The sequence below is a fragment of the Garra rufa genome, chromosome 22, assembly GCF_049309525.1.
Source record: "Garra rufa chromosome 22, GarRuf1.0, whole genome shotgun sequence".
NCBI classification, from domain to species: domain Eukaryota; kingdom Metazoa; phylum Chordata; class Actinopteri; order Cypriniformes; family Cyprinidae; genus Garra; species Garra rufa.
The window spans coordinates 17118816-17144857 of record NC_133382.1 but is presented as its reverse complement, the minus strand read 5'-3'; the positions used below and the strand labels follow the sequence as shown (position 1 = coordinate 17144857).

At 39.2% G+C, this 26042-nt stretch overlaps 1 protein-coding gene across 4 annotated transcripts in view; it reads left to right on the top strand.

The window, feature by feature from the left end:
* The window catches only part of trrap (transformation/transcription domain-associated protein), a 112649-nt gene that overhangs the window by 7713 nt on the left and 78894 nt on the right, over positions 1–26042 (top strand). For 2 of the 4 annotated variants that reach the window (XM_073827659.1, XM_073827661.1), the window contains exons 13-35: positions 2254–2488; positions 2623–2953; positions 3103–3200; positions 4160–4354; positions 4440–4631; positions 5434–5599; positions 5733–5989; positions 6074–6274; positions 10231–10382; positions 13122–13321; positions 14131–14348; positions 14437–14634; positions 14723–14983; positions 16701–16862; positions 16966–17062; positions 17666–17787; positions 18188–18358; positions 20673–20741; positions 24016–24135; positions 24727–24846; positions 24954–25118; positions 25206–25387; positions 25492–25690. In XM_073827659.1, the coding sequence (XP_073683760.1) occupies positions 2254–2488; positions 2623–2953; positions 3103–3200; positions 4160–4354; positions 4440–4631; positions 5434–5599; positions 5733–5989; positions 6074–6274; positions 10231–10382; positions 13122–13321; positions 14131–14348; positions 14437–14634; positions 14723–14983; positions 16701–16862; positions 16966–17062; positions 17666–17787; positions 18188–18358; positions 20673–20741; positions 24016–24135; positions 24727–24846; positions 24954–25118; positions 25206–25387; positions 25492–25690 (4111 nt within the window). Of the gene's footprint in view, positions 1–2253; positions 2489–2622; positions 2954–3102; positions 3201–4159; positions 4355–4439; positions 4632–5433; positions 5600–5732; positions 5990–6073; positions 6275–10230; positions 10383–13121; positions 13322–14130; positions 14349–14436; positions 14635–14722; positions 14984–16700; positions 16863–16965; positions 17063–17665; positions 17788–18187; positions 18359–20672; positions 20742–23654; positions 23676–24015; positions 24136–24726; positions 24847–24953; positions 25119–25205; positions 25388–25491; positions 25691–26042 lie in introns of all 4 variants that reach the window. The other 2 variants (XM_073827660.1, XM_073827658.1) reach the window with 2 other exon arrangements.

The window sequence follows — 26042 nt, the reverse complement described above, 5'->3', positions numbered from 1 at the left end:
CTGATACATATAAACTAATAATAATTTTCATGTTATGAATAGAATTAATTAAATCAGTTGTTTTTAGGCATGATAATATGATATTATACGGTGGTAAAAATGTATAATAACTTTTAATGGTATTATTAAATTATTAGTGTTTTAAAAGATTAAGTTAATTTAAGATGATGGCAGAGGTAAGGTTAGATGGCATCTAAATGTAAAAACAGAGAACAAGAGCATACACAAATTCAATTCAAGTATCGTCTAGTATGATGGTGATACTCTTTGAATCTTATTCAGCAATAGTCATTTAATTCATTTCAGCAGAATATAATTAGAATGTTACATGTTAATATCCAGATTTCCCAACACATTTACTTATGCAAACACTGACTGATCACATTTCAAATAACTCAAAACTATAATGCAGCAAGACCAAACAGAAATTATTATTTCATTGCTTAGCTATGTCTGTTAGTTTACCTCGCCTCCCAGGCCTGAGTTTGTTCTTATGTCACGTCACATCCCCATAGGTTAATGCTATGCAGTCTGTACAGGAAACAGAAATGATTAGTTCACCTAGTTTTCAGATTTGAGTCATTTGTTACAAGTCAGTCACTTATAAGTTTTTATTTTTGTTCGGTAGGTCTCTTAGAAGCCAGCTGACTATGTAGACTGCAAGGAAGCTGACTAGATTTTGGAGTTAAGCCATAATAATAATAAAAATAAGTGTTCATTTTATTGTAATTTCATCAGTGTGGCTAGAGGCCACAAAAAAGAAAAGTTAGATTTTGTCAAGTGCAACATATCAGAATTGATAGTTAATGATGCATGACTGAGCTGAGTTGCCCCACTGGGCAGAAGAGATCCAGGTGCCCATCTTCATGTGCCAGGCTGTCCTGGCATTGCCCACTGTCTGTCTCCCTGCCCCAGATGTCATATGCCTGCCAAAACCACTGCTCTTTCATCCACGGCTTCCATCACCCTTCAGCAGGCAAATTTGGCAGCACTCAAAATCTGTCAAAGCCATTAGTGTCATTTATTCTGAAACTTTGCCTGAAATTCCCCAAGTATCGACCCAAGATATTATTATTAGCCAGGGTTGGGAGCTATTTGCTCTTCGAGGGTTGGTTTTGATCAATTTCAGGCTGGAGGTTCCACACTGCAAGAGTAGGGATGTTTGTAACAAGTCAATAGCACTATAAAATGAAAATGAAAATGAAATGTAGCTACACCACTGTTCAAAAGTTTAGGGGCAGTAAGATTTCTGAAACTAATACTTTTATTCACCAAAGATGCATTAAATTGATCAAAAGTGTCAGTAAAGACGTTTATAATGATACAGAAGATTTGTTTCAAATAAATGCTGTTCTTCTGAACTTTGTTCATAAAAATAATCCTAAAGGAGAGTTCTTCCACAACAGTATTAAGTAGAACAATTATTTTGAACAGTTTCTTACTTTGATGATAATTCGGATTTATCTTAATGAAGTTTACTGTCTTCCTTCAGTTGTAAAGGAATTGGTTTTTTGAGGAAACATTTCAGGATTTTTCTCCATATAGTGGACTTCAATGGTGCCCGCGAGTTTGAACTTCCAAAATGCAGTTTAAATGCAGCTTCAAACTGCTCTAAACAATCCCAGCCTAGGAAGAAGGGTCTTATCTAGTGAAAGGATTGGTTATTTTCTAAAAAAAAATCTTGTCTAGCTTTGCCTGAACTGTGCGTTCCGGGTCAATGCAGGTAAGTCAAAAATATCATCTCATTTTCCCCTCAAACTTCTAAATCGTCCTACATCGCTGCAAAAGTACAGACCAAGTGTTTAGAAAAGTGAACATGCAGAGAGGGTCAAACACCCTTTTAAAAAAAAGGTAAAACAGGCGATAGGGCGAGTTTGGATTTTGAAGTTGGAGAAGAAAATGAGTTTTTCAACATACCCTAACTGTCATGAACCAGAATACACAGTTCACGCAGAGCTAGACAAGACAAGCATTTGCGGTTAAAGTATATAAATTGTAACAATTCTTTTGAACAGAAGTGTACATTTGTGCATGAGCAAATGCAGTTGAAACAGCCGTTCTGGGGGAAGGGTTAAACACAATCACTTTTCTCTCATTTAAGCCTACAGACCACTGATGGACATTATTGAAATTGCTACAGAGAATTCTAAAATTGGTATCAACTTTTGAAGTTTCAGGATTGTAACAACCCTAAAAGAAGTCCTCTACAATGCTTAAATTGTTGTCTAACAGTGAGTCTTCTTGATGTTACAGACCTTTGGCATACAGCACACTAGCGGACTTGGTGCACCATGTTAGACAGAACCTCCCATTGACGGACCTCTCCCTGGCTGTGCAACTGTTCGCTAAGAATATTGACGATGAGTCTCTACCTAGCAGTATCCAGACCATGTCCTGTAAGCTGTTACTAAACCTCGTAGACTGCATTCGATCAAAAAGCGAACAGGAGAATGGAAACGGCAGAGACATTCTCATGAGAATGCTAGAGGTGAGATAGATTGGCACATTAGCCTGTGTAAACTACGTTGTTGTAATTACTGTGGGCTACAAGATGCCGTGTGTAAATGCATTTGTATAGCACAAATATATTGATCTGACATGATATAATTTCTATATTCTCAGGTTTTTGTGTTGAAGTTCCACACCATTGCACGGTACCAGCTAGTATCTATCTTTAAGAAGTGTAAGCCTCAATCAGAGATGGGTGTGGTGGACCCAGGGGCGTTACCAGGAGTCCCAGCCACCTCTACTGTAACTACACCCGCCTTACCTCCACCTGCACCTCCAACACCCGTCACCCCCGCACCACCTCCGGCCACATCTTTTGATCGACCTGGAGACAAGGAGGACAAACAGACCTTCCAAGTGTCCGACTGTCGCAGTCTGGTGAAGACTCTTGTATGTGGAGTGAAAACTATCACATGGGGCATCACTTCGTGTAAAGCTCCTGGAGGTGAGACTGATGAACCTTTAAATATTGGTTCTGTTTAACATTTTCTTTTTGTCTGGACTGTTGAATTTGAAGTCTCAAAGTCGTTGAAGGTCTAGTTCTGCTCAGCATTCCTGTTTAAATATTCTCACCTTGGTGGTGTTGTATTACAGAGGCACAGTTCATTCCCAACAAGCAACTCCAGCCCAAAGAAACACAGATTTATATCAAGCTGGTCAAATATGCCATGCAGGCCTTGGACATCTACCAGGTACGACCGTCCACTGATTAGTGCAGATTACCACAACAAAAATCCTTATACAAAATCACTTAAAGGAGAAGTTCACTTCCAGAACAAAAATTTACTGTTAATTTACTCACCCCCTTGTCAGATGTTCATGTATTTCTTTCCTCAGTCGTAAAGAAAACGTTTTTTTGAGAAACATTTCAGGATTTCTCTCCATGTAGTTCTATCCTAGCTGAGGAAGAAGGGTCTTATCTAGTGTAACGATTGGTTATTTTCTAAAAAATTTTTTTAATAACCTTTTAACCTCAAATGCTCCTCTTGTCTGTGTATTCCAGTTTAAGACAGTTGAAAAATTCCCATCTCATTTTCTCCAGCTTCAAAATCATCCTACATTGCTGCAAAAGTATCGACCCAGTGTTTACAAAGTGAATGTGCAAAGATCAAACGTCCTTTATGAAAAAAACGATGTAGGGTGATTTTAAAGTTGAAGAAGAAAATGAGATGAACGTGTTTCGACCTACCTTAACTGCCATGAACTGGAATACACAGAGTTCACGCAGAGCTAGACAAGACAAGCATTCAAGGTTAAAAAGTATATAAATTGTAAATATTTTTTTTTAGAAAATAACTGATCGTTTAGCTACATAAGTCTCTGCTTTCTTGGCTGGGATAGTTTAGAGCCCTTTGAAGCTGTGTTTAAACTGCATTTTGGAAGTATGGAGAGTAATCCTGAAATGTTTTTCTCAAAAAGCATAATTTCTTTACGAATGAAGAAAGACAGACATGAAATTGGATGACAAAAGTGGTGAGCAAATTATCTGTAAATTTTTGTTCTGGAAGTGAACTTCTCCTTTAAACTTTCTGGTAGAATTCACATTATGTTGCCACATCTCAGAATTTAATGAAGTTGGTTTATATAAGTGTGCTTGTTACCGAGAGCTGAAGTTTACAGCTTATCACAGAGCCAACCCCCTTTTGGCTAGGTACAGATTGCCGGCAATGGGCAGACGTACATTCGTGTGGCTAACTGTCAGACGGTGCGGATGAAGGAGGAGAAGGAGGTTTTAGAGCACTTCGCGGGAGTCTTCACCATGATGAACCCTCTCACTTTTAAAGAGATCTTCCAGACGACTGTTCCATACATGGTGGAACGCATATCCAAAAACTACGCCCTACAGGTACTGGTGGAGAAATCGATAGAATAATGCAGTTTTTGTTCACTGCAAGGACTGTTGATATGACATGGCTGTAATCCTTCAACAGATTGTGGCAAATTCCTTCTTGGCCAACCTGACCACCTCTGCACTGTTTGCCACCATTTTGGTGGAGTACCTGTTGGAGCGCCTACCTGAGATGGGCTCCAACGTAGAGTTATCCAATCTTTATCTTAAACTCTTCAAACTGGTCTTTGGCTCAGTGTCTCTCTTCGCTGCTGAAAATGAGCAAATGCTCAAGGTGAGTGTTTTGTCTTGCAGATGCACATGCAGATTTATGAAACAAATTGTGGCCTTTTTTGTCTGCTTATTTTAAGTATTGAGTAGGTAATTCAGAATTTTTTCAGAGCAATTGTATGGAGGGATCGCTCACACCCTCCGAGCTCTGATGACACTGTGCTGTCTAGCGCCTCTGTGCCAGTAACCGTGCTGCATTAATTTTAATGCGTTCTGTCAGCTCCTCTGATGAGAAATGACACTTGTGCCTCAGATTGACAGGAAAGACCAAAGTGAAGGTCACTGAAATAGTGGAAAGGAAGAAGCTTCTATATCTCACTTCCCATCGATCTCGTTGGCCACTGAAATTATCCTCTTATATTCAGTGTTACTGAATTTTAAAATAGTCTTTTTTAGCTAATGATCACAGTTTAGTCACTATATTGTTTCAGACACACATATACTACCGTTCAGAAGTGTAAAATTAATAAATATTTAACAAGGGTGCACTAAATTTATCAAAAGTGACAGTAAAGACTTTTACATTGTTATAAAAGATTTCTATTTTAAATAAATGCTGTGCATTTGAGTTATATTAAGCATTAAATATTAAGTAGCACAACTGCTTTGACACTGATAATAGGAAGACATATTTAATGAGCACCAAATCAGCATATTAGAATGATTTCAATCAGCCTGGCTAATATATCAGTATATGACTTTTGCTCACTTATTCAGTTATTCTTTCTTGGAAGATACAGTGAAGAATAAAAAAATATTTTAATATTTTTATTCTCAAGGATGTATTGAATCTCTTTTTTTTACAGCCTCACCTTCATAAAATAGTGAACAGTTCCATGGAGCTGGCTCAATCTGCCAAGGAGCCCTATAACTACTTCCTTCTGCTGAGAGCCCTGTTCCGCTCTATAGGAGGGGGCAGCCATGACCTCTTGTACCAGGAGTTTCTACCTTTGCTACCTAATTTGCTGCAAGGTAAGTGAGATCATTAGCCCTAGCAGTTTCTCAGAACAGTAGTTCTTATCTGGTTCAGTTCTAGAGATGGTTTAAGATGTTTGTCACCATGAAAACACCTTCTTGAGTATTGATCCATTGTGGCATCTCTTAGGTTTGAACATGCTGCAGAGTGGCCTCCATAAGCAGCACATGAAGGATCTGTTTGTGGAGCTGTGTCTCACTGTCCCTGTGCGCCTGAGCTCTCTTTTGCCCTACCTGCCCATGCTCATGGACCCACTGGTGTCTGCACTCAACGGTTCCCAGACTCTGGTCAGCCAGGGCCTGCGCACACTGGAGCTCTGTGTGGACAACCTGCAGCCTGACTTCCTCTATGACCACATCCAGCCAGTCCGAGCTGAGCTGATGCAGGTACAACCTCTGACTCTTTTACCTTAGACGTGACAGACGCTTGAGGCATGATTCAAATGTTTTTCTTAATGCCTTTGTAAACAGGCCTTGTGGCGAACGCTCCGTAATCCTGCGGAGACCATCTCCCATGTTGCTTATCGGGTACTGGGCAAGTTTGGAGGAAGTAACCGGAAAATGCTGAAGGAGTCACAGAAGCTGCAGTATGTGGTGACTGAGGTTCAAGGCCCCAGCATCAAGGCAGAGTTCACAGACTGCAAAGCCTCCATTCAGCTTCCCATGGAAAAGGTGATGCTTATATCATCCTCATACAAGCAGTGTCTTATTGTGATGTCAATGCATGATATATGTGACCTTGGAGCACAAAACCTGTCTCAAGTAGCACGGGTATATTTGTAGCAATAGCCAAAAATACGTTGTATGGGTCAAAATTATAGATTTGTCTTTTATGCCAAAAATCATAAGGATATTAAGTAAAGATCATGTTCCATGAAGATATTTAGTAAATTTCCTGCCGAAAATATATCAAAATGTAATTTTTCTTATTAGTAATATGCAGTGCTAAGAACTTACTTTGGACAGCTTTAAAGGTGTTTTTTTCAGTATTTTGCACCCTCAGATTCCAGTTTTTCAAATAGTTGTATCATGAACTATATTGTCCTATCCTAAGAAATCATACATCAATGGAAAGCTTATTTATTCAGCTTTGTATAAATAATGTATAAATCTCAATTTCGAAAAAAAAAAATACTTATGACTGGTTTTGTGGTCCAGGGTCACATATTAATTTTAAATTAATAATTAAGTATATTCAATGCAGGCTTTAGAATGAATTGTGGCACTGTTCATTTGTGTCTAAATTACATTACACTTATAAGTGACGACAGTGCCATCCAAAAATGCTGAAATAAAATGTTTGATAGTTTAATGTTTGAAAATGAAGAAATTAAAATGTAAATGTTTGTATTGTACCTTTAAAGTTGAAGTAAAATTATTTTACAGTATAGTTTATAATAGTGTTACATTAAATTCTCATTTTGTTTACATAACAGAAAATATTTATATATCACATTAATTTGGGTCAGAAGTGTTACCTATGAAAATTTAAATAGAAAGATTGAAGTTAAGATTTTTTTTTTTTTAGTTTTTAGAATTGAAAGTCATTTTTCTGCCTTTTTAAAATCATTTTAGTTTTCTCTGCAGATGCAAAATCACCCTAACCAAACTGAAAATTCCTGTATGGTTTTAATACAACTATATACTTTGTCAGCTTTAAAGGAACACTCCACTTTTTTTGGAAATAGGCTCATTCTCCAACTCCCACCGAGTTGAATTTTACCGTTTTGAAATCCATTCAGCCATTCTCCTGTTCTGGCGATATCACTTTTAGCATAGCTTAGCATAGATCATTGAATCCTATTAGACCAATAGCATCGCGTTCAAAAATGACCAACGATTTTCGATATTTGTCCTATTTAAAACTTGACTCTTCTGTAGTTATATCGTGTACTAAGACTGGTGGAAATGCAAAGCTTCAATTTTCTAGGCTGATAAGATTAGGAACTACACTTCCATTCCGGCGTAATACTCAAAGAAGTTTGCTGCCGTAATGAGGCTGAAGCAGGAGCAGTAATACCACGCAACACATGTGCAAATGCTAAACTAGCTGGGAACTCATTTCTGATAATACTCCGCCTGTTTCGGCCATATTACGTCAGCAAACATCCTTGACTATTACGCCGGAATGGAAGTGTAGTTCCTAATCTTATCAGCCTAGAAACTCACAGCTTTGCATTTCCACCAGTCTTAGTACACGATATAACTACAGAAGAGTCAAGTTTTAAATACAACAAATATGGAAACTCGTTGGTCATATTTGAACACGATGCTATTGGTCTAATAGGATTCAATGATCTATGCTAAGCTATGCTAAAAGTGATATCGCCAGAACAGGAGAACGGCTGAATGGATTTCAAAACGGTAAAAATCAACTTATTAACTCGGGGGGAGTTGGAGAATGAGCCTATTTCCAAAAAAAGTGGAGTGTTCCTTTAAAGGAGTAGTTGTCATATACTTATCTTCATGTTGTTCCAAACCCATACATATGAATTTTTGTTCTTCTGTGAAACACAAAAAGAGACACATTGAAGAATGTGCTGGCCAGTTTTTTTTCTAAATAATGAAAGTACTTTTTTTTTTTGAAGTTTTGAAAAAAAAAAAAAGCACCAAAAAAGGTCCATATGGGTGTTCCAAAACCATACCATACCATGAAGTGTGGCTTCAGAAGACTTATATAAGTAGGATATACACTTTTACGGGAAAAGGGTGGCTAGTACATTCTTCAACATTATATCCTTTGGGAATCAATAGACATTTTCATAAGTGTTTCAATTATTTCTTTCAATAGGAAAGTGCCTTTTCAGTGCTGTTGAAAGAAATTAGGTTGAGTTTGATTTGAGATGAATCCACTTGTGTTTGCTGTTTTTAAGGACTCTTAGAGAGCCATACGAGGTTGTGCCGTGTTTTTAAAAACAGTATCACTGCGGCATACGCAAGTGGAACTTTTTTTATGCTTGAGAGCAATCTCAATAAACCGTAACGAATCTATTTCCTTTTATATGTCAATTTGCCTTCAATATGTGTGTGAAAGGGGGTTGGGAGGTTGAGGGCTTGGAAGAGGGTTTCTCGTCATGTAATGAATACTTGTCAATGCGTAGTGTGTGCAGAAAGACATCGTCTTCCCCAGGTAATTAAATAGATCATCAGGCTGTAAGCTATGCTCATCTCTTCCCTCCTGCCCACCCCACTCTAATCAATCTCTCCCTGCTGTGCAGACGGGATTATTTACTCCAGCTAATGGCCCTTCCTGCTGCTCGTCGCTGCTTGGGAAAACGCAAACTGTCATTTCTGTAATTGTGTTCACTCCACAAAGATGGATGCTACCGCCATTGCGCCGTCGCTGCTTAATTTCATTTGCATGCGTCCTGTGGTTGCCGCAGGCGGCAGCTGCTGTTTGCAGCCGCCCGGAGCCCAGCGATGTGTTTGGATCGAGACAGACAACAACTCATTCTGTCCCCCATAGGACCGGCCTTCACTCTCAAAGCATTCACACTTGTTTCAATATGTGTAGGAATTTCCAAGCGCAGTTTGATTTGGGCGCCAGCAGAACTCAACTGTCTTCTCATTCAATATGAAGCAGTTCTTCGTTCCTTCTCTCCAGGAACCCATACGATTGTAAATGAAAGCTAATGCAGCATAGTTCAATGTGAATCTTCTCCAGTCAGAGACAACTTGCACTCCTGTCAGCGCTGATGGTCTCTCCTGCTTGATTAATTTTGCCCATATTTATCTGATTTACAAGCATCATGGTATTAAAGTTGAAACATTCAGACATGGTGTCTGAGTCCATCACCAGGGGTTCCTAGACTCGGTTTCTCAATGCTGCCAAGGATTCAACATGAGGGAAAAACTCCCAAAGAGTTTTAAAGAAAAACTCACGCTTATATATGGAACACACACACATTTTTAGCCACAAGGCCTCCTCTGTAGAGGCCTTGAGCTTTTGAAAAATGACATAGTTTGTGTGAAGGGACCTCTTGGGAATAGAACATGTGTACAAGGTTATGTGACATTTATAATAATGTCTCAACAAGGCAGGAACAGCTCAGGACCCTCAGGAATTGTAAAACAGTACTGTACTGCCAGCTACGACCCTCTTTTTCTCAGCCCGTGTGCCATTTATTTCACCTTTTCCAAGAGCACATAAGCATTAAGAGGCAGCTTTGGCTTTTCTCTCTTGAAATGACCTGCGTGGCTGTCAGTGGTCACGCTGTCTACGGCGATAATTCGTTCAGACAGCCCTTTCTCTGGCGAGCTGCCTTCGCTATCCTTGAATCCTACTAATTAGCTCATCTTCTCCCTCGACGTGTCTTGCCACTTTAGCTTGTCTCTTTATAATTTAAGGGTTTAAGAGGCATCTAATCGCTGCAGAATGTTTTAATGTATGATGGGTCTTTAAGTGTCATCACAGAAAATTTCACTCAAGCGAGGGAGATTAGTGTCTTATAAATGTGCAACATAACTTGAATAAAAATGATATGTGAGGCATGCATCATATGCAATTTTGTGATGAGGTTTCATAATCAGTTTTTGGGATGTTAATGTGAAGCATTAAGCTGATTAATTTTATTTTTTATGTCTTGCATTTGGTCAACTAATGTTTAATGTTGTTCTCACGTATATAGGCAATAGAAACGGCACTGGATTGCCTGAAAAGTGCCAATACTGAGCCATATTACAGACGACAGGCCTGGGAGGTGATCAAATGCTTCCTGGTTGCCATGACCAGCCTGGAGGACAACAAGCATGCCCTTTACCAGCTCCTCGCCCATCCTAAGTAAGACAATCACTTGAAGTTTCACTGAAACCATTTTTCACTATCAGCTCAAGTTCTTATAGGGATGCAACAACTACATATATATTTATAAAATGGATAATCTGATAAAAAATGTTTGGCAAATCTGACTATAGATCAATCATGTATGCATACTTTATGCAGAAAACATCTGCCAATCTGAAATACAGTGGAGGTATGCTGTGGTAAAAGTGCATGAAAGTTATCTAAAGCAAGAGAATATTTTATTTATATAATAACTGTTCAGTTGAGTTTAGTCATTTTAACTTTACATTTTAAAGCAGTTTTAGAATGTTTCCTTTCTGCACATAATATGCAGTACAACATGGCCTACACAGATACATTCAATGTATTTTTATTTTTATTTTTTTTGGACCTTAATAGGTGTAACTATCAAAATCTCACAATGCAATAATATCTTGATGTGAAGTCCACAATTTGATATTTATTGTGATATTAAAAATAAAAAGACAAATGAATACTTAAAACAAAAAAATTACATTTTAAAGTTAAATTATTCTATCTAATGCACTTTTGAGAACTTTAATGGGGACACAGCCCTCTTTTTAGTTGTGATATACTGTCTCAGTCTAAATTACATTCACACTGGTGATTTAGGAAGCCGAACAGATTTGAATATAATAGTAATAAATTTTTTTTAATTATTGTTATTTCTATGACCGTAATAGCCATATATTGTTGCATTCCCAAACAGTAATGGAGTTCACTGCATTCACTGTGAACTGAGCCGTTCTGAGGCACGGAAAACACCGGATTACGAGCTGATCGCCTGAACGAAGTGCGCACTTCGCTTTAAAACGCGTAACGAAAACAGACTTAATTAAGGGATTAAGCCATATTGTGCTTTTAGTTTTAGTTTGACTGATACTGTGCCAAAACATAATAGCCCAAAACACAACTTTTAAGACCTTTACCCCCAGTTTCATAGACAAGGCTTAAGCCTAGTCCCAGACTAAAATGCATGTCTGGGCTGTTTAAACTGAAACAAACTTGCACTGACTGATCTTAAAATATGTCAGATTTTTTGTTTTGTCTCAAGATGCACACCAGTAATGTTTTTACCTAAGGAATATTTCTAAAAACTACATAAATTTCCTAATTGAACAATGGCCTAATCCTGGTTTAACCTAAACCCTGTCTGTGAAACTGGGCCTTAATGTTTGAGTAAGAAGTTTAAATATAATTTAAAAACTACACTTTTTGCCCGGAAGACCTATCGTTTCATATCGTCATCACTTATATTGCATATATTAAAAATACAGGCCAAATAAATTTGGCTTTTTGAAAAAAGGAATAATTGACAGATCAATCATTTATTTAAAATAACTATTCGTTGCAGCCCTGTTCTTTGCACTCTGAGGCTGAAACATGCCTCTGCATTTTTCACAGTTTTTGCTATGTTTGCAGCTCCTCTGGGCCTCATCCAGCCTGGCCGCCACTGTCTACAGCAGCGGTTCCCAATTCCAGTCCTCACGACCCACCGCTCTGCACATTTTGTGTGTTTCACGCATCGCTTTCGACGTTTGTTCTATTCCAACGTTACTGCCCTTCGAAGTGGACATCACAGGATATTCCGCCATTATTCATTAGTTCGAAGCGAGCATATGTGTTCCATTTGAAGGTCATTAAAGCGTGCGAGACGTAAATTTAAAATGCATTTATTTACAGATGCACTTATGTCACACTTCTCTAGTAAGTTTCATCTGTGTGTGAAGATGCTACATGCGGTGACGTAGCGCAAATATGTTAATGAATGTTTCGAAGTATAGTAAACAGATTTCCCCCGCTTAGGGAGCAGGGAGCAATGAAAACTTTGCAGGGACCATGTCAATCGGATCGCAGTTCCTGCACGGACCTCACTTCTAATGAGCTGGTTATCTGAATCAGGTGTGTTAACTTAGAGAGACATGCAAAATGTGCAGAGCGGTGCGGCGCGAGGACTGGAATTGGGAACCGCTGGTCTACAGTGTTCAAAGGGCTAATTACTCAGAGCCGTTTCTACTGGCTGGGCAGGAGGGTCACATAACAGAGTCATTGATCTCCATGCTGAGGCTAATTGACTGTACTTTATCTGTTTACCCCAAAAGCCAGTCATACGGCCCCCTTCCGAAATAACCGAGTGTCATTTATATGGGAGGAGAGCCGCCGCCGCTGCTGTCAGATGTCTTGATTCATGACATCCTCTCTCCCTCTTTCAGTGTGGCACACTGCACTGGTCATCATGAAAGGGGCTTTTTTCAGAAGGCAGAATGCCCTCTTAATATCGCAAATGCCAGGCCGGATAATTGAGTCCCATTCAAGTGGCAGCGTTATGAATTTGAATTGATCTGACCGCTCTCTCCGGCTCAGTCCTCTCCCTAAGCCAAGCCTTTTAAATAGCGATAATGAAATGGAGCGATCCATCACCACTGCTACCGGCTTTGGCATTATAGAACACAAGCTTGAGGAAGGATAAAACACTCACTCCATCACTGTGCAGCTATCAGCTGGGATAAATAACCAAACATGAGACAAAATGTCAGCCAGACACAAAGCCAGACTCCCATGGGGCTCAGCTGTCCAAACACAAAAAGCCTTTTATACTCGGTAATCAAATCAAATCGCCTGATTGGGTTATTCAACCTCAGGCGCATGTAATGGAGAGAGTTCATGGATGCGATGTGGAATTATGAGCTAAATCCCTTTGCTGGTTTTCAACAGCTTCACAGAGAAGTGGATCCCTAACGTGATCATCTCCCACCGGTACAAAGCCCAGGACACCCCGGCACGCAGGACGTTTGAGCAGGCCCTGACGGGGGCGTTCATGTCCGCGGTCATCAAGGATCTCAGGCCCAGCGCTCTGCCTTTCGTTGCCAGCTTGATCCGCCATTACACCATGGTGGCAGTGGCTCAGCAGTGTGGTGAGGAACCTTTCTGCTTCTGTATTAATGTCATCTATATTGTCTATAACATGATTTCAGAAGTGTTCACCCACACAATATTTACTGTTTATATATTAACAGGGATTTAGATTAACTGTGCTATAATTGATAATTATTTAATATTAGTAAGGTATCTAGAGGCAATGCATTACTGTTATCTTTCCAGTCATTTTCTTAAATGAATATAATGAATGTAATTTGTGACCTTGTGGAAAGAAATGCTTGGCTTCTGGATTGTACAAAATGGTAATTAGTATTCCTCCTGGACTGAAAACATGAAATGTCCAACCTGTCCCAGTATGTAGTCCTTATCTCCCCAAATTTTTTATCAGCACTCATTTTTCTGCAGATTTCTCAGCTGTACTGAAAATAGTGGATGTGAGGATTGACTATAGTTGTCTGTTTGTCGAACTATGATTCAGAAAATCGGAAACAAGAGACATTGCTTGGCTTTTAGCACATCCAGTTTTAATATAATATCATGACTTTGCTTAGCAACAACTACATTGGTGCCCAAAACTATTAGAACACAAGTATTTTCACCAGCTACAAAATGGTTTTAAGTTGGTTATTTCTGTTTTGCTGTAGTGTGTCAGTAGGAAATATCCGTTTACATTTCCAAACATTTATGTTATTATTATTTGTAATAATCCAGTGACATTTTAGTTTGCAGTTTGGTGCGGCCTTTCTTTGCGTTTAAAACAGCTTTTGCCCTTTTTTTTCTGTATGTGTGTGAGAAACATCCAAAGTGCACTCAGATCATCACAAAAATCAATTTTGTGCCCTAGGTCCCTTCTTGCTGCCATGCTACCAGTCAGGCAGCCAGCCCAGCACGGCTATGTTCCACAGTGAAGAGAACGGCTCCAAAGGCATGGACCCCCTCGTGTTGATCGACGCCATCGCCATCTGCATGGCCTATGAGGAGAAGGAGCTGTGCAAGATTGGAGAAGTTGCACTTGCTGTCATTTTTGATGTTGCCAGCATTATCCTGGGCTCCAAAGAAAGGGTGAGGTCTTCAATTAAAATGTGTTTTCCCATAGACGGATTCTACATGAAAGCTCTTCTTTTGAAACTCAATCTGTTTTTTTCTTCAGGCATGCCAGCTGCCGTTGTTCTCCTACATTGTGGAGCGACTATGCGCATGCTGTTATGAGCAGGCCTGGTATGCAAAATTAGGTGGAGTGGTGTCCATTAAGTTCCTGATGGAGAGGCTTCCTCTCATCTGGGTGTTGCAGAACCAGCTGACCTTTCTCAAAGCTCTGCTCTTTGTTATGATGGACCTCACAGGAGAGGTACAACCGCTTTCTACTAATGTTATTAGAATTCATTGATGTTTGGGTCAACTGCGTGAACTTCTGTATCCCATAATGCCTCTCACAGGTGTCTAATGGCGCAGTTGCAATGGCAAAGACCACGCTGGAGCAGTTGTTGATACGCTGTGCCACTCCTCTTAAAGATGAGGAGAAGACTGAGGAGCTTCTATCTGCCCAAGATAAATCCTTTCATCTGGTGACCCATGACCTGGTACGAGAGGTCACCTCACCAAATTCTACGGTCCGCAAGCAGGCCATGCACTCCCTGCAGGTGCTTGCTCAAGTCACAGGCAAGACCGTCACCATCATTATGGAGCCACATAAAGAAGTAAGTGTGATTATATTTCTCTACGATTTCTCTAAGTTTCCTTTGTTAAAAAAACAAACATTTATAACCAATTTTTAATTTATTTAGTTTTTAGATGTTTACATTTTAGGGGTTCAAGTGTGTAGCACTGAAACCCTATTGTAATTGTTAGAATGGCCAAGAATCACCAATGTCCACGTAAAACTGTCGTAGAGACTTGTAGTATTCTTATCACCAACAATGTCACCAAGGCTCTCCCCAGTTGGCCAGACAGGGGTGCTACAGCGATCAAAAGTACGAAATCGCTTATAACTCCTAAACCGTCAGTTGCCGGATCAAGTGTCTTGTGTCGTTGGAATTCTTGGCTTGCGTTGGACAAGATTTGCGCCTGGCAAATTTTTCAAACATTTTGGATTTTTTTTAAAAACATCCAAAAGTTTGCAAACTAGTTGTAGGTTTTTCACCCTATCGGAAACCAAACCAGTGCAGAAAGATTCTCTGGAGAGTAAAAATATATAATTATCAAAAAAAGTTGACCTTTTGATTGACCATTGCAAAGGGATGCTAAAATGTTTGAAAGGGGCAGGGCCACTTTTAGTAAAATGCCTATAACTCCTGAACGGAATGAGATCTCTTTGCCAAACTTAGAACACTCATGTAAGAGCTCAGTCTAAAGTCACGGGACAAAAATCACAGGGCTTGGCTGCTAGGTCCAAAGTGCCACAAGCGTCTATATAGACATTTGTGTATCTCAAAAAAACATTGGTCGATGAAATTTGAGAGCCTATTAGACAAAGTTAATTAGGCCGATCGAAGCAAAACTCGGTGGGCCTGTTTAACTCGCAGCCCCAAAGATCTGTGAGAAATTTGAAAAAAAATCGCACACTGGGGGGTGATAATGCATTTTTCAAGAGTGTAAACGATTGTACATTGCACAGTTTTTCGCACATACGTGCAATATTCGTATCATGTGATAGAACTCCTCATTCTGGACAACTTTGCCTCCAGAACCACTGCTGTCAATCAAATCGTTTGTTAAATGATTGAGAAGATGTAAAAAACCTACTTTTGCAAACTAGTCCTAGGTTTTTCGCTTAGGAAACATCCACTGCAGTACAATTCTCTGGACTCTGTCAATAATTATCAAAAAATGTTGAAATTTACCCTTTTGGGAAGCTATAACTGGCTTGTTTAGAAAAGGGGCCTGTCCAAATTTGCCCAAAATCTTATAAAGCCTACAGGAAAGCTCAAAACTTCATGACACCTGGTGAGCACATGTGACAAGCATGCAACGTTTTAAGGAGATCGGACCACAGCTGCGCTTTACCAGTCATAAACGTTAAAAAAAAAATATTTCTATGGTAAATTACCTGGATTTGCTGCATAATCTTTTTTCATTATGTGTGCTTAAATGCCTTAAAGCGCTTAAACCCTGGTAATTGCTGCTTGCAGCTATATTTATATTTAAAATGTTTTTTGCAAGAATGAATATGCTAGTTTAACTCCAATTTGCTAAGCAATTATTATAAAACATCATCTGTTAGTTATAATATTTTACAGAAAAGCAAAAGTTTATTTTACAAAATGACTTTTATATTCTGTGCACTAGCCAAGTGACCGTTCCGTCAACTCTCTCATCACAATTCTTATTGTTAACTCTTGAAAGGAAGGATCTTTAGGGCAGTCAGCTTCCTTCCTCTATTTAGGGAAAGTTTAAAACTCTCCTCATTTCCTCCAGGTGCTGCAGGACATGGTTCCTCCAAAGAAACATCTTCTGCGGCATCAGCCCGCCAACGCTCAGATTGGCCTGATGGAGGGCAACACCTTCTGCACCACCCTACAGCCCCGCCTCTTCACCATGGACCTCAATGTGGTGGAGCACAAAGTCTTTTACACAGAGGTCAGTCTGAAACTTTCTGCTTCTAAGTGGCTGATATTAAATCACCAGTGTGTTGATGCTCTGTGTACCTCCTCTCTGAGCTCCAGTGTTTCTGATTTAACAGTTGCTGAACCTGTGTGAAGCTGAGGATGCTGCTTTAATGAAGCTGCCCTGTTATAAAAGCCTTCCTTCACTGGTGCCACTGCGCATTGCTGCTCTCAGTATGTTCTACTTTTTATTCATACATATACAAGAAACTATATATAGGGTCTCTTCCATAACCTAGTGAGCAGCCTGACTGATTTTTGCCTTCATAGGCATCTGCCTTCTGAAGCAGCATGCTAACTGAAATAGATCCTGATGAGCGATTGATTTGGAAGACTTTACATAGGCAGCAACTTTATATAAGCATGCATGTCTTACAAATAAACCTCCACACACAGTGTACAGGAGGTTTGGCTCTCGGTTTGTTGTTAACATGGTGCTAAAGTGAAGTTGTCCTTGTTTAATTAGATTTACCATGTTTTAATAATACTTTTTGTGTACTTGCACTACCACTCGAAGGTTTGCAGTCTGCAAGATATTTTAGTACGTTTGAAAAAAGCATGCTCACCAAGGCTGCAATAATTTGATTTAAAAATACATGAAAAAGAGCTGTATCTTGAGAAATATTATTGCAAATTGAAAAAGCAGTTTCTTATTTCAATCTTTTAAAATGTTATTTATACCTGTGATGAATTTTTAGCAGCTATTACTCTAGTCAGAAATGATAAATGTCTGTCTTTATGATTTTCCGCTTAACCATCCTGTGTGTGTTTGTTCAGACGCCCTGGCGGCCTGTAACTACCTTCCTCAGTCCCGAGAGAAGATCATCGCTGCCCTCTTCAAGGCTCTCAACTCCACTAACAGTGAGCTCCAGGAGGCCGGAGAGGCCTGCATGAGAAAGGTCAGCCCTCTTTCTCCACAAGCCTCATTTCCTTTCTCCTATCTCTCAGTCTCTTCCGCACTCTCTTCCTCTGCCCTGCTGCCTCTAATGAGTCCTGCCTGAAAAGATCAATACAGGATGGAGTGAAACAGGCTGAGAGGAAAATGAATTTGGCCGTGATACATTGTCTCATTGCGGAAGGCTGGCGTGGCCTTTCTTTTTGCACTGGGTTTAGAGTTTTTCTGCTTCCGTGAATTGACAAGACAGTAGCGAAAAACAGGGCTTTAAGATGCCATTATCTTGTATTCTTCCTTGTAGGGCATGTAAAAGCAGCTGTCTCTATTAAGCACTCATGGGCTGTTTAATGGCCATATATATGCTTTGAAGTCTGAGTGTGTATTCATGCTCCTGCGTTTCTCAGTTTTTAGAGGGGGCTACTATCGAGGTGGATCAGATCCATACACACATGCGGCCCCTGTTGATGATGCTCGGAGACTATCGCAGTCTGACGCTCAATGTGGTCAACAGACTGACATCTGTCACTCGTCTCTTCCCAAACTCCTTCAATGACAAATTCTGTGACCAAATGATGGTAAGTCAACACTATGAAACAGTTTAATGTTTATGAATTAACAGAAAGACTGGTTTGGGTTAAATACACAGAAAACTTTTTATGATATTTGCACTACGAACCAGTGTGTTCATAACTAAGATAATACATTAAAATAACATGGTTAGACATGTTAGACAAGCAGCAAAACTAGCTGTTTTGTACAGCTAAAAATACCTGGATGCGGATGAGATCGGAAGCCAAACCCATAGAATTTATTAAGAAAAAAAAAAATTTATTTTATGTACAATTAATGTCAAAAGTTTGCTTACATTTTGCAGAATCTGCAAAATGTTAATTGTTTTAACAAAATAAAAGTGATCATAATTATATAATCATAATTATTTAGTACTCCCCTGAATAAGATATTTCACATAAAAGACGTTCACATATAGTTAATAACAATAATAATAATAGTTGATTTCATAAAAATTACCCTGTTTAAAAGTTTACATACACTTAGTAGCTTTTTTTGTTTATGAGTCTGTAGTTTTTCCTGAACAGTTAAAGGAGAACTCCGGTGTGATATTGACCTAAAGTGTATTGAATCATGATACCGAGTGTGAACGTACCTTGCATATTTCATCTCGGTTTGTGTCCAGCTGTCCGAAATCTGGGGTCAGTTAGCCGATGCTCACAACAGCTTGTCAATGAAAGTCAATCGGGCATCGAAGGAGCCATGTAAATAAATCACTGTTTTACGCCATTTACGAGGCACAAAGTAGCTCCACACTTCATCGGTAGACTTCCTAGGGCCCTGACATTTAAAACGAGACATTGAGAACTCAGAAAAAGCACCGGTAGTTTATTTACAAGAAGATTTATACAGACATCTTCCACCAGGAACAGAGCAGTCGCCGCCATCTTAAATGTAGTCACGATAAGTCGAGTGTCGAGCACGAAGGAAACTACAACCTGATACGTTGATAACCTGATAAATTCATTGGTGCTCCACACTCGATTTATCGTGACTACATTTAAGATGGCGGCGACTGCTCTGTTCCTAGTGGAAGATGTCTGTATAAATCTTCTTGTAAATAAACTACCGGTGCTTTTTCTGAGTTCTCAATGTCTCGTTTTAAATGTCAGGGCCCTAGGAAGTCTACCGATGAAGTGTGGAGCTACTTTGTGCCTCGTAAATGGCGTAAAACAGTGATTTATTTACATGGCTCCTTCGATGCCCGATTGACTTTCATTGACAACCTGTTGTGAGCATCGGCTAACTGACCCCAGATTTCGGACAGCTGGACACAAACCGAGATGAAATATGCAAGGTACGTTCACACTCGGTATCATGATTCAATACACTTTAGGTCAATATCACACCGGAGTTCTCCTTTAAACTATCTACTGTTCTTCAGAAAAATCCTTCAGGTCCCACAAATTCTTTGTTTTTCAGCATTTTTGTGTATTTGAACCCTTTCCAACAATGACTGTGTGATTTTGAGATCCATCTTTTTACATCGAGGACAACTGAGGGACTCATATGCAATTATTACAGAAGGTTTATATGCTCACCGATGCTCCAGAAGGAAATTAAGAGCCAGGGGTGTAAACTTTTGAACAGAATGAAGCCTATATTTAAGCCTAAATATTTTGCTTAAATATCATATTTATTTCATTTAGTACTGCCTTTCAGAAGCTACAGAAGATACTTACATGTTTCCCAGATGACTAAATAAGTTAAATGTACCCTGATCTTTAAATTCAAAGTTCTCTCTTAATGTGTTGTGTTTCCTTCTGAAGCATTAGTGAGCATTTGAACCTTCTGTAATAGTTGTATATGACTCCCTCAGTTGTCCTCAGTGGGAAAAGATGGATCTCAAAATCATACAGTCATTGTTGAAAGGGCTTCAAATGCACACAAATGCTGAAAAACCAAAGAATTTGTGGGACCTGAAGGATTTTTCAGAAGAGCAGCAGGCAGCTTAACGGTTTAGGACAAACAAGGGACTCATGAGCGACTATCACTATACAAAAAAAAAACAACAACACACAGCTGTGGATCATTCAGGTAACAACACTGTATTAAGAAGTGTTTGTAAAGTCATTTTTATAAATTCAACTATTTTCTCTTATGGACTGTGTAAACATCATTTATGTGAAATATCTCTAAAAATAACATTCAGTTTGTATGATTCCCTTATTTTGCTAAAATTAACATTACATCATTTCATGGAGATTTTTCTTAGATATTTTTAACTATTCTTTAAAGAATTTAAGTTAAAATTCACTACATTATTCAAAGAATTTAAACAGTCAAAAGCACAGAGACTCAACGTTTCTTCTTTTGCAGCAACATCTGCGTAAATGGATGGAAGTGGTGGTGATCACGCATAAAGGAGGCCAGCGTAGTGATGGCAGTGTGAGTACAAGCTTGTTTTAATATCTCTGTTGCTTTTCCTTGAATTATTTGTTGTACTTGACAAGGGCGGCAGCCTCGTTATATATCAATGAGCGGAAGGAGTCTGTAGACATGGAGAGTGGAGATGAGCGCTCTGGACTGGACTCCCTCCTCCAGCCCAGATCGCCCCACTCAGACTCTGTGAGTGGCCATATTACAATCAATGATTAATTAGGCGCCATCCACCCCCAGGCCGCCTAAGTAACGAGCGTTCAGAGTTCTGGATCCTCGTTATCTTGTTGGACAGATAACCTTGTAGAGTAAAAAAGGTGAGAGGGGGAGAAAGCCTTTCTGTTTTCACGTTTCAAAACGAGCTGCCATTCTTTCTGTCTTGTTCACGCCCTGCCTTTCTCTAAAATGTATTATAATTACATGCAAATTGGCCCTCAGTTCCTGCAGTTCTTAATATTCTTACAACAATGACAGAATGACCAGCCATACATGACAATGAGGCGGGGTCAGCCGGGTTCAGGGTTGGAAGGGTGGGGGGCATTCAGAATGCTAGTTCCAGAAGATTAGTTTAGTCATACAGAGAAAAAGGAGGTCAGTTCAGGGAGAGTGTAGAGATTTGTCCTTCATGAGAGCACATACTCAGATAAACCCATGCTGGGATGCTGGTTCTGTACTGGGTTTGCTCTTCAGTGCTTGTATTTCAATGTTTTTTCATTGTAAAAATATCTTGACAGTGTCCCAAATATAGTGCACAGTTGCCCTCAGGGATTATGAAGGGATTGTTCTCTGTGCCATTCTTTGTGGAGGGAAATTTTTTATTTATAATATTTATATCAAAATGAGTCAAGTTCCTGTTTTACCCTAGGATTTTTTTTTTTTTTTTTTTTTTATAAAAATGCATTCTTTTAGAACTACTAAAATGTTGCCATTGTAATATGTGACCCTGGACCACAAAACCATTCTTAAGTAGTACAGGTATATTTGTAGCAATAGCCAAAAATACATTGTTGATTTTTCTTTCATGCCAAAAATAAGGACATTAAGTTCCATGAGGATATTTTATACATTTCCTACCATAAATGTATGAGAATTTATTTGTTAAATAGTAATATACATTGCTAAGAACTTCATTTGGACAACTTTTGTGGTCCAGGGTTGCACATACATTACATTTGATGTAATATAATTTAATTTAATTAAAAATCAATGCAAGTTTTGATATAGCTAGGTAAAAAAAAACTAGTATTTATATCATTATCTGGCCCAATGCTGTGCTCATGTACTCAATCTCAATAAAATGATATCAAAAATACAAGTAAAATGTGCTGAATTGTTCTGAAAATGATCTCAATGCAAAAAGATTGAATAATAGATCGTAGTAACAGATTAGGTTTTCTTTATGCAAAATATTTTTGTTATATATTAAATTGTTTTGCGGGTATTTAGGTTAACATTGCTCATTAAGAAGTTTGCATTACTTGTTGTTTGTCAAGATAATTGTTAAAATATAGCATGTAACTATTTAGTAATGACTAGGGATAACAATATCAAAACCTCACGATACCATTATATCTCAATATGAAGTCCATGATACAATATTTATGGTGATTATTAAAAAAAAAGACAAATGAAGGCTTAAAAAATTTACATTTTGAACATTTTAAAGTTAAATTCTTCTATCTAACCAATCTCCGTCAGGGGGGTTGGTGTTGTGGACTTTCGCTCTGCCTCCCTCACATCCCTGCACCAATACGAAAGTCCACAACACCAAACCCCTGACGGTGATTGGTTGGAACACTGTTTGTTTTGCTGTGGAATCGTTGGTAGCACCGATTGTTTTTTTTGGCATATCTCGGACAGAGATATGATTTTACAGCCAATTTATGGGGCAGGCAGTGAACGGATCATGAAGAAAGGTCAGCTGAATTTGACACTTCATGTTTCAGCCTAGAATCGCTGATACGACCTTTAAACCGCTAGCTTTCAGCAATTCATACTGGTCTTTTAAGCTTTTATTTAAATGGAAATGACAGTTGAGCTTTTATTTTGACAGAAAACTTTAGCTTCAGTGAAAAAATGCATCTCACTACAAATCTAGTGAAGTGAAAAAGCATAACTGGTGGCCTCTGCATTCCCACAGCGCTAAACTCACAGCACATGAAATAAACGCGTTCACTGCATTCACGAACTGAGCCGTTCTTAGGCACGGAAAACACTGGATTACGAGCTGATCGCCTGAACGAAGTGCAAACACAAAAGGTCTTTTAAAGTTGTTTTGGGCTATTATGCTTTGGCACAGTTTCAAAGCGAAAACTTGATGAAGGGATTAAGCCACATTGTGCTTTCGGTTTTAGTTTGTTTGACAGATACTGTGCCAAAGCATAATAGCCCAAAACAACTTTAAATACATTTTTCTAACGTAAAAGGTCTTTAAAAACTACACTTTTTGCCTGAAAGACATATTGTTTCATATCATCATGTGACCACTATGAGATCGACACAGTTTTGCTATCGCGATACCACAATATTGAACACCGTTGCATCTCTAACAACCATCGGTTTTGCATTTGTGTTATGTATAGCTATAATCCTAACATCTATATTTTTGTGTGCCCTTCATGCTAATTAATCGGTGCTGTGTATTCCCACACAAGATCAGTTTCTCACCTTGAGTTTCCATTCTGAAAATCAATAGATCTGTGGATGGAGTCCAGCTGAAATGCTGCCCATTTCAGTTTAGAAAAAGCTTTTTTTTATATTACATTTTTGGCCTCCACACTAAATGTTTTGCTACTTTGCAACAAGTGCGCAACCTAGAAGGGACACACACCACCATTCACCTGAACCCATCTCTTCAATCCATACAGCACTCATTACCCACACTGCTTTGCTGATTGTTTGTTGTCTCCTGTTCTGGCGCAGCCTGCTATGGAGGGTGTAGAGGTGAGATGGCGGCCTGCTGTGGAGTCTTCACTGGCTCCGCTCTCATTGTGCTCGTGGTTACTCTGTGCTAGTGGAGTCTTTGTAACCGTATCTCTGTGTCTGTGGTGTTGTGTTTGACCTCTTTGTTTCACATTTTTGAGGTGGTCCCTCTCAAACCTGCTACCGTATGATGTCCCGTGGATCTATGATGTTTTCAGAAACCAACCTGCCACTCTGACTTTCCTGCAGATGTTCCCCAATTTGTCACTGTTGATTATGTATTACAGGAGGTACGCTTGGTTTTCCACTGCTGGTTATCACTAACAATCACTGTGATGCATTCCTTCATTCACTTCTGCAGGAAATGAGGATCTGTTCGGCCATTATAAACCTATTCCACCTGATACCAGCTGCTCCACAGACACTGGTGAAACCTCTGCTGGAAGTGGTCATGAAAACAGAGAGGGCGATGCTCATAGAGGTATGCAATAAAACATGAAGTCAAATGCATGGGAATATAAAAACCTATCAGTATTTATTTTTTTATTTTATTTAAATTAAAGAAATCGAGTTATTCAGTCAAAAAGGATGCAATGAATGATCAAAAAGACTTTTTTTTTTTTTTTTTAAATGATACAAAATGTTCTTTGAGAACTAAATGTGACCCTGGACCACAAAACCAGTCATTAAGGTCATTTTTTTTTTTATTGAGTTTTATACATCATCTGAAAGCTGAATAAATAGGCTTTCCATTGATGTATGGTTTGTTAGGACAGGACAATATTTAGATATAACTATTTGGAAATCTTGAATCTGAGGGTACAAAAAAAAAATCAAAATATAGAGAAAATCACCTATAAAGTTCTAAGCAAAGCATATTACTAATCAAAAATGGAGTTGTGATATATTTACGGTAGGAAATTTACAAAATATTTTCATAGAACATGAGCTTTACCTAATATCCTAATGATTTTTGGCATAAAAGAAAAATCGATAATTTTGACCCATACAATATTTTTTTGGCTATTGCTACAAATATACCTGTGATACTTAAGACTGGTTTTCTCTACAGGCGGGCAGTCCCTTCAGAGAGCCACTGATCAAGTTCCTAACTCGTCATCCATCTCAAACTGTGGAGCTTTTCATGATGGAGGCCACTCTCAATGACCCACAGTGGAGCCGCATGTTCATGGTTTGTTTTTTTCCTGTCTAAAGCTCTTACTGTATTGTCTTTGTTCAAAAATTCCTTGCCATTATGTCTTATGAATCTTCAACCTTTTATTGTTTTCTCATTTGCAGAGTTTCCTCAAGCACAAAGATGCCAAGCCTCTTCGAGATGTCTTGGCTTCTAACCCAAATCGATTTGTCCCTCTGCTGGTTCCAGCTGGGGCTGCAGCAACTGTGAGACCTGGGTCTCCCTCCACCAGCACTGCCCGCCTTGACCTGCAGTTCCAGGCCATCAAGGTGGGCCAAACATTCTCTTACCTGAACCGTTTACTGTTGCTTGTTTGTAGAACCTGAATATTAATGAGCATTCATAAACTTTTTCAGATCATAAGCATCATTGTGAAAAATGATGAAGGCTGGTTGGCGGGTCAGCACTCTTTAGTCAGTCAGCTCAGGCGTGTTTGGGTCAGTGAGGCCTTCCAGGAACGCCACCGCAAAGACAACATGGCTGCAACCAACTGGAAAGAGCCCAAACTACTAGCATTTTGTCTGCTTAGCTACTGCAAGTAAGTGTTTACTGTTTGGTAGTGCAAAAATTAAATGCTTTACAAGTTTAAATGTTGTTAATAGATGCTTGATTTTTACACTGAAGTTGTACATTTTCTTTCAGACGCAACTACTCTGAGATCGAGCTACTCTTTCAGCTGCTGAGAGCCTTCACTGGTCGCTTCCTGTGCAACATGACCTTCCTGAAGGAGTACATGGAGGAGGAGATCCCCAAGAACTACAGCATCACTCACAAACGAGCACTCTTCTTCCGCTTTGTGGAGTTTAATGACCCACACTTCAATGATGAGCTCAAAGCAAAGGTGAGGCTTTGCTATTTGTACACAAAAACCATGAATTTTGTCTTTGTGATGACCTCATTTTTGATTAAGAGCTACAATGAGTGTGACTGATGCCATGAAACGGACCTCCATGGTCAGCATTATAAATTCCACCTTTGCGTTACGTTTCTGTTCAGAGTGGCACAGCGTCACGCTCTCTTAGCGCTGACCATCTAATGTGGCTAACAGCCAGCCCCTGCTGAATATGCATGCTCGAGAAGAGGAGGGCGACAGGGACTGGCCGTGCATGACACACTCGGTTCTCAAAGGCACGTCTTCACAGTCAACCGAAGTCTTTGAAGAGCGCTAATGAATATTTATCTGCAGATTACTC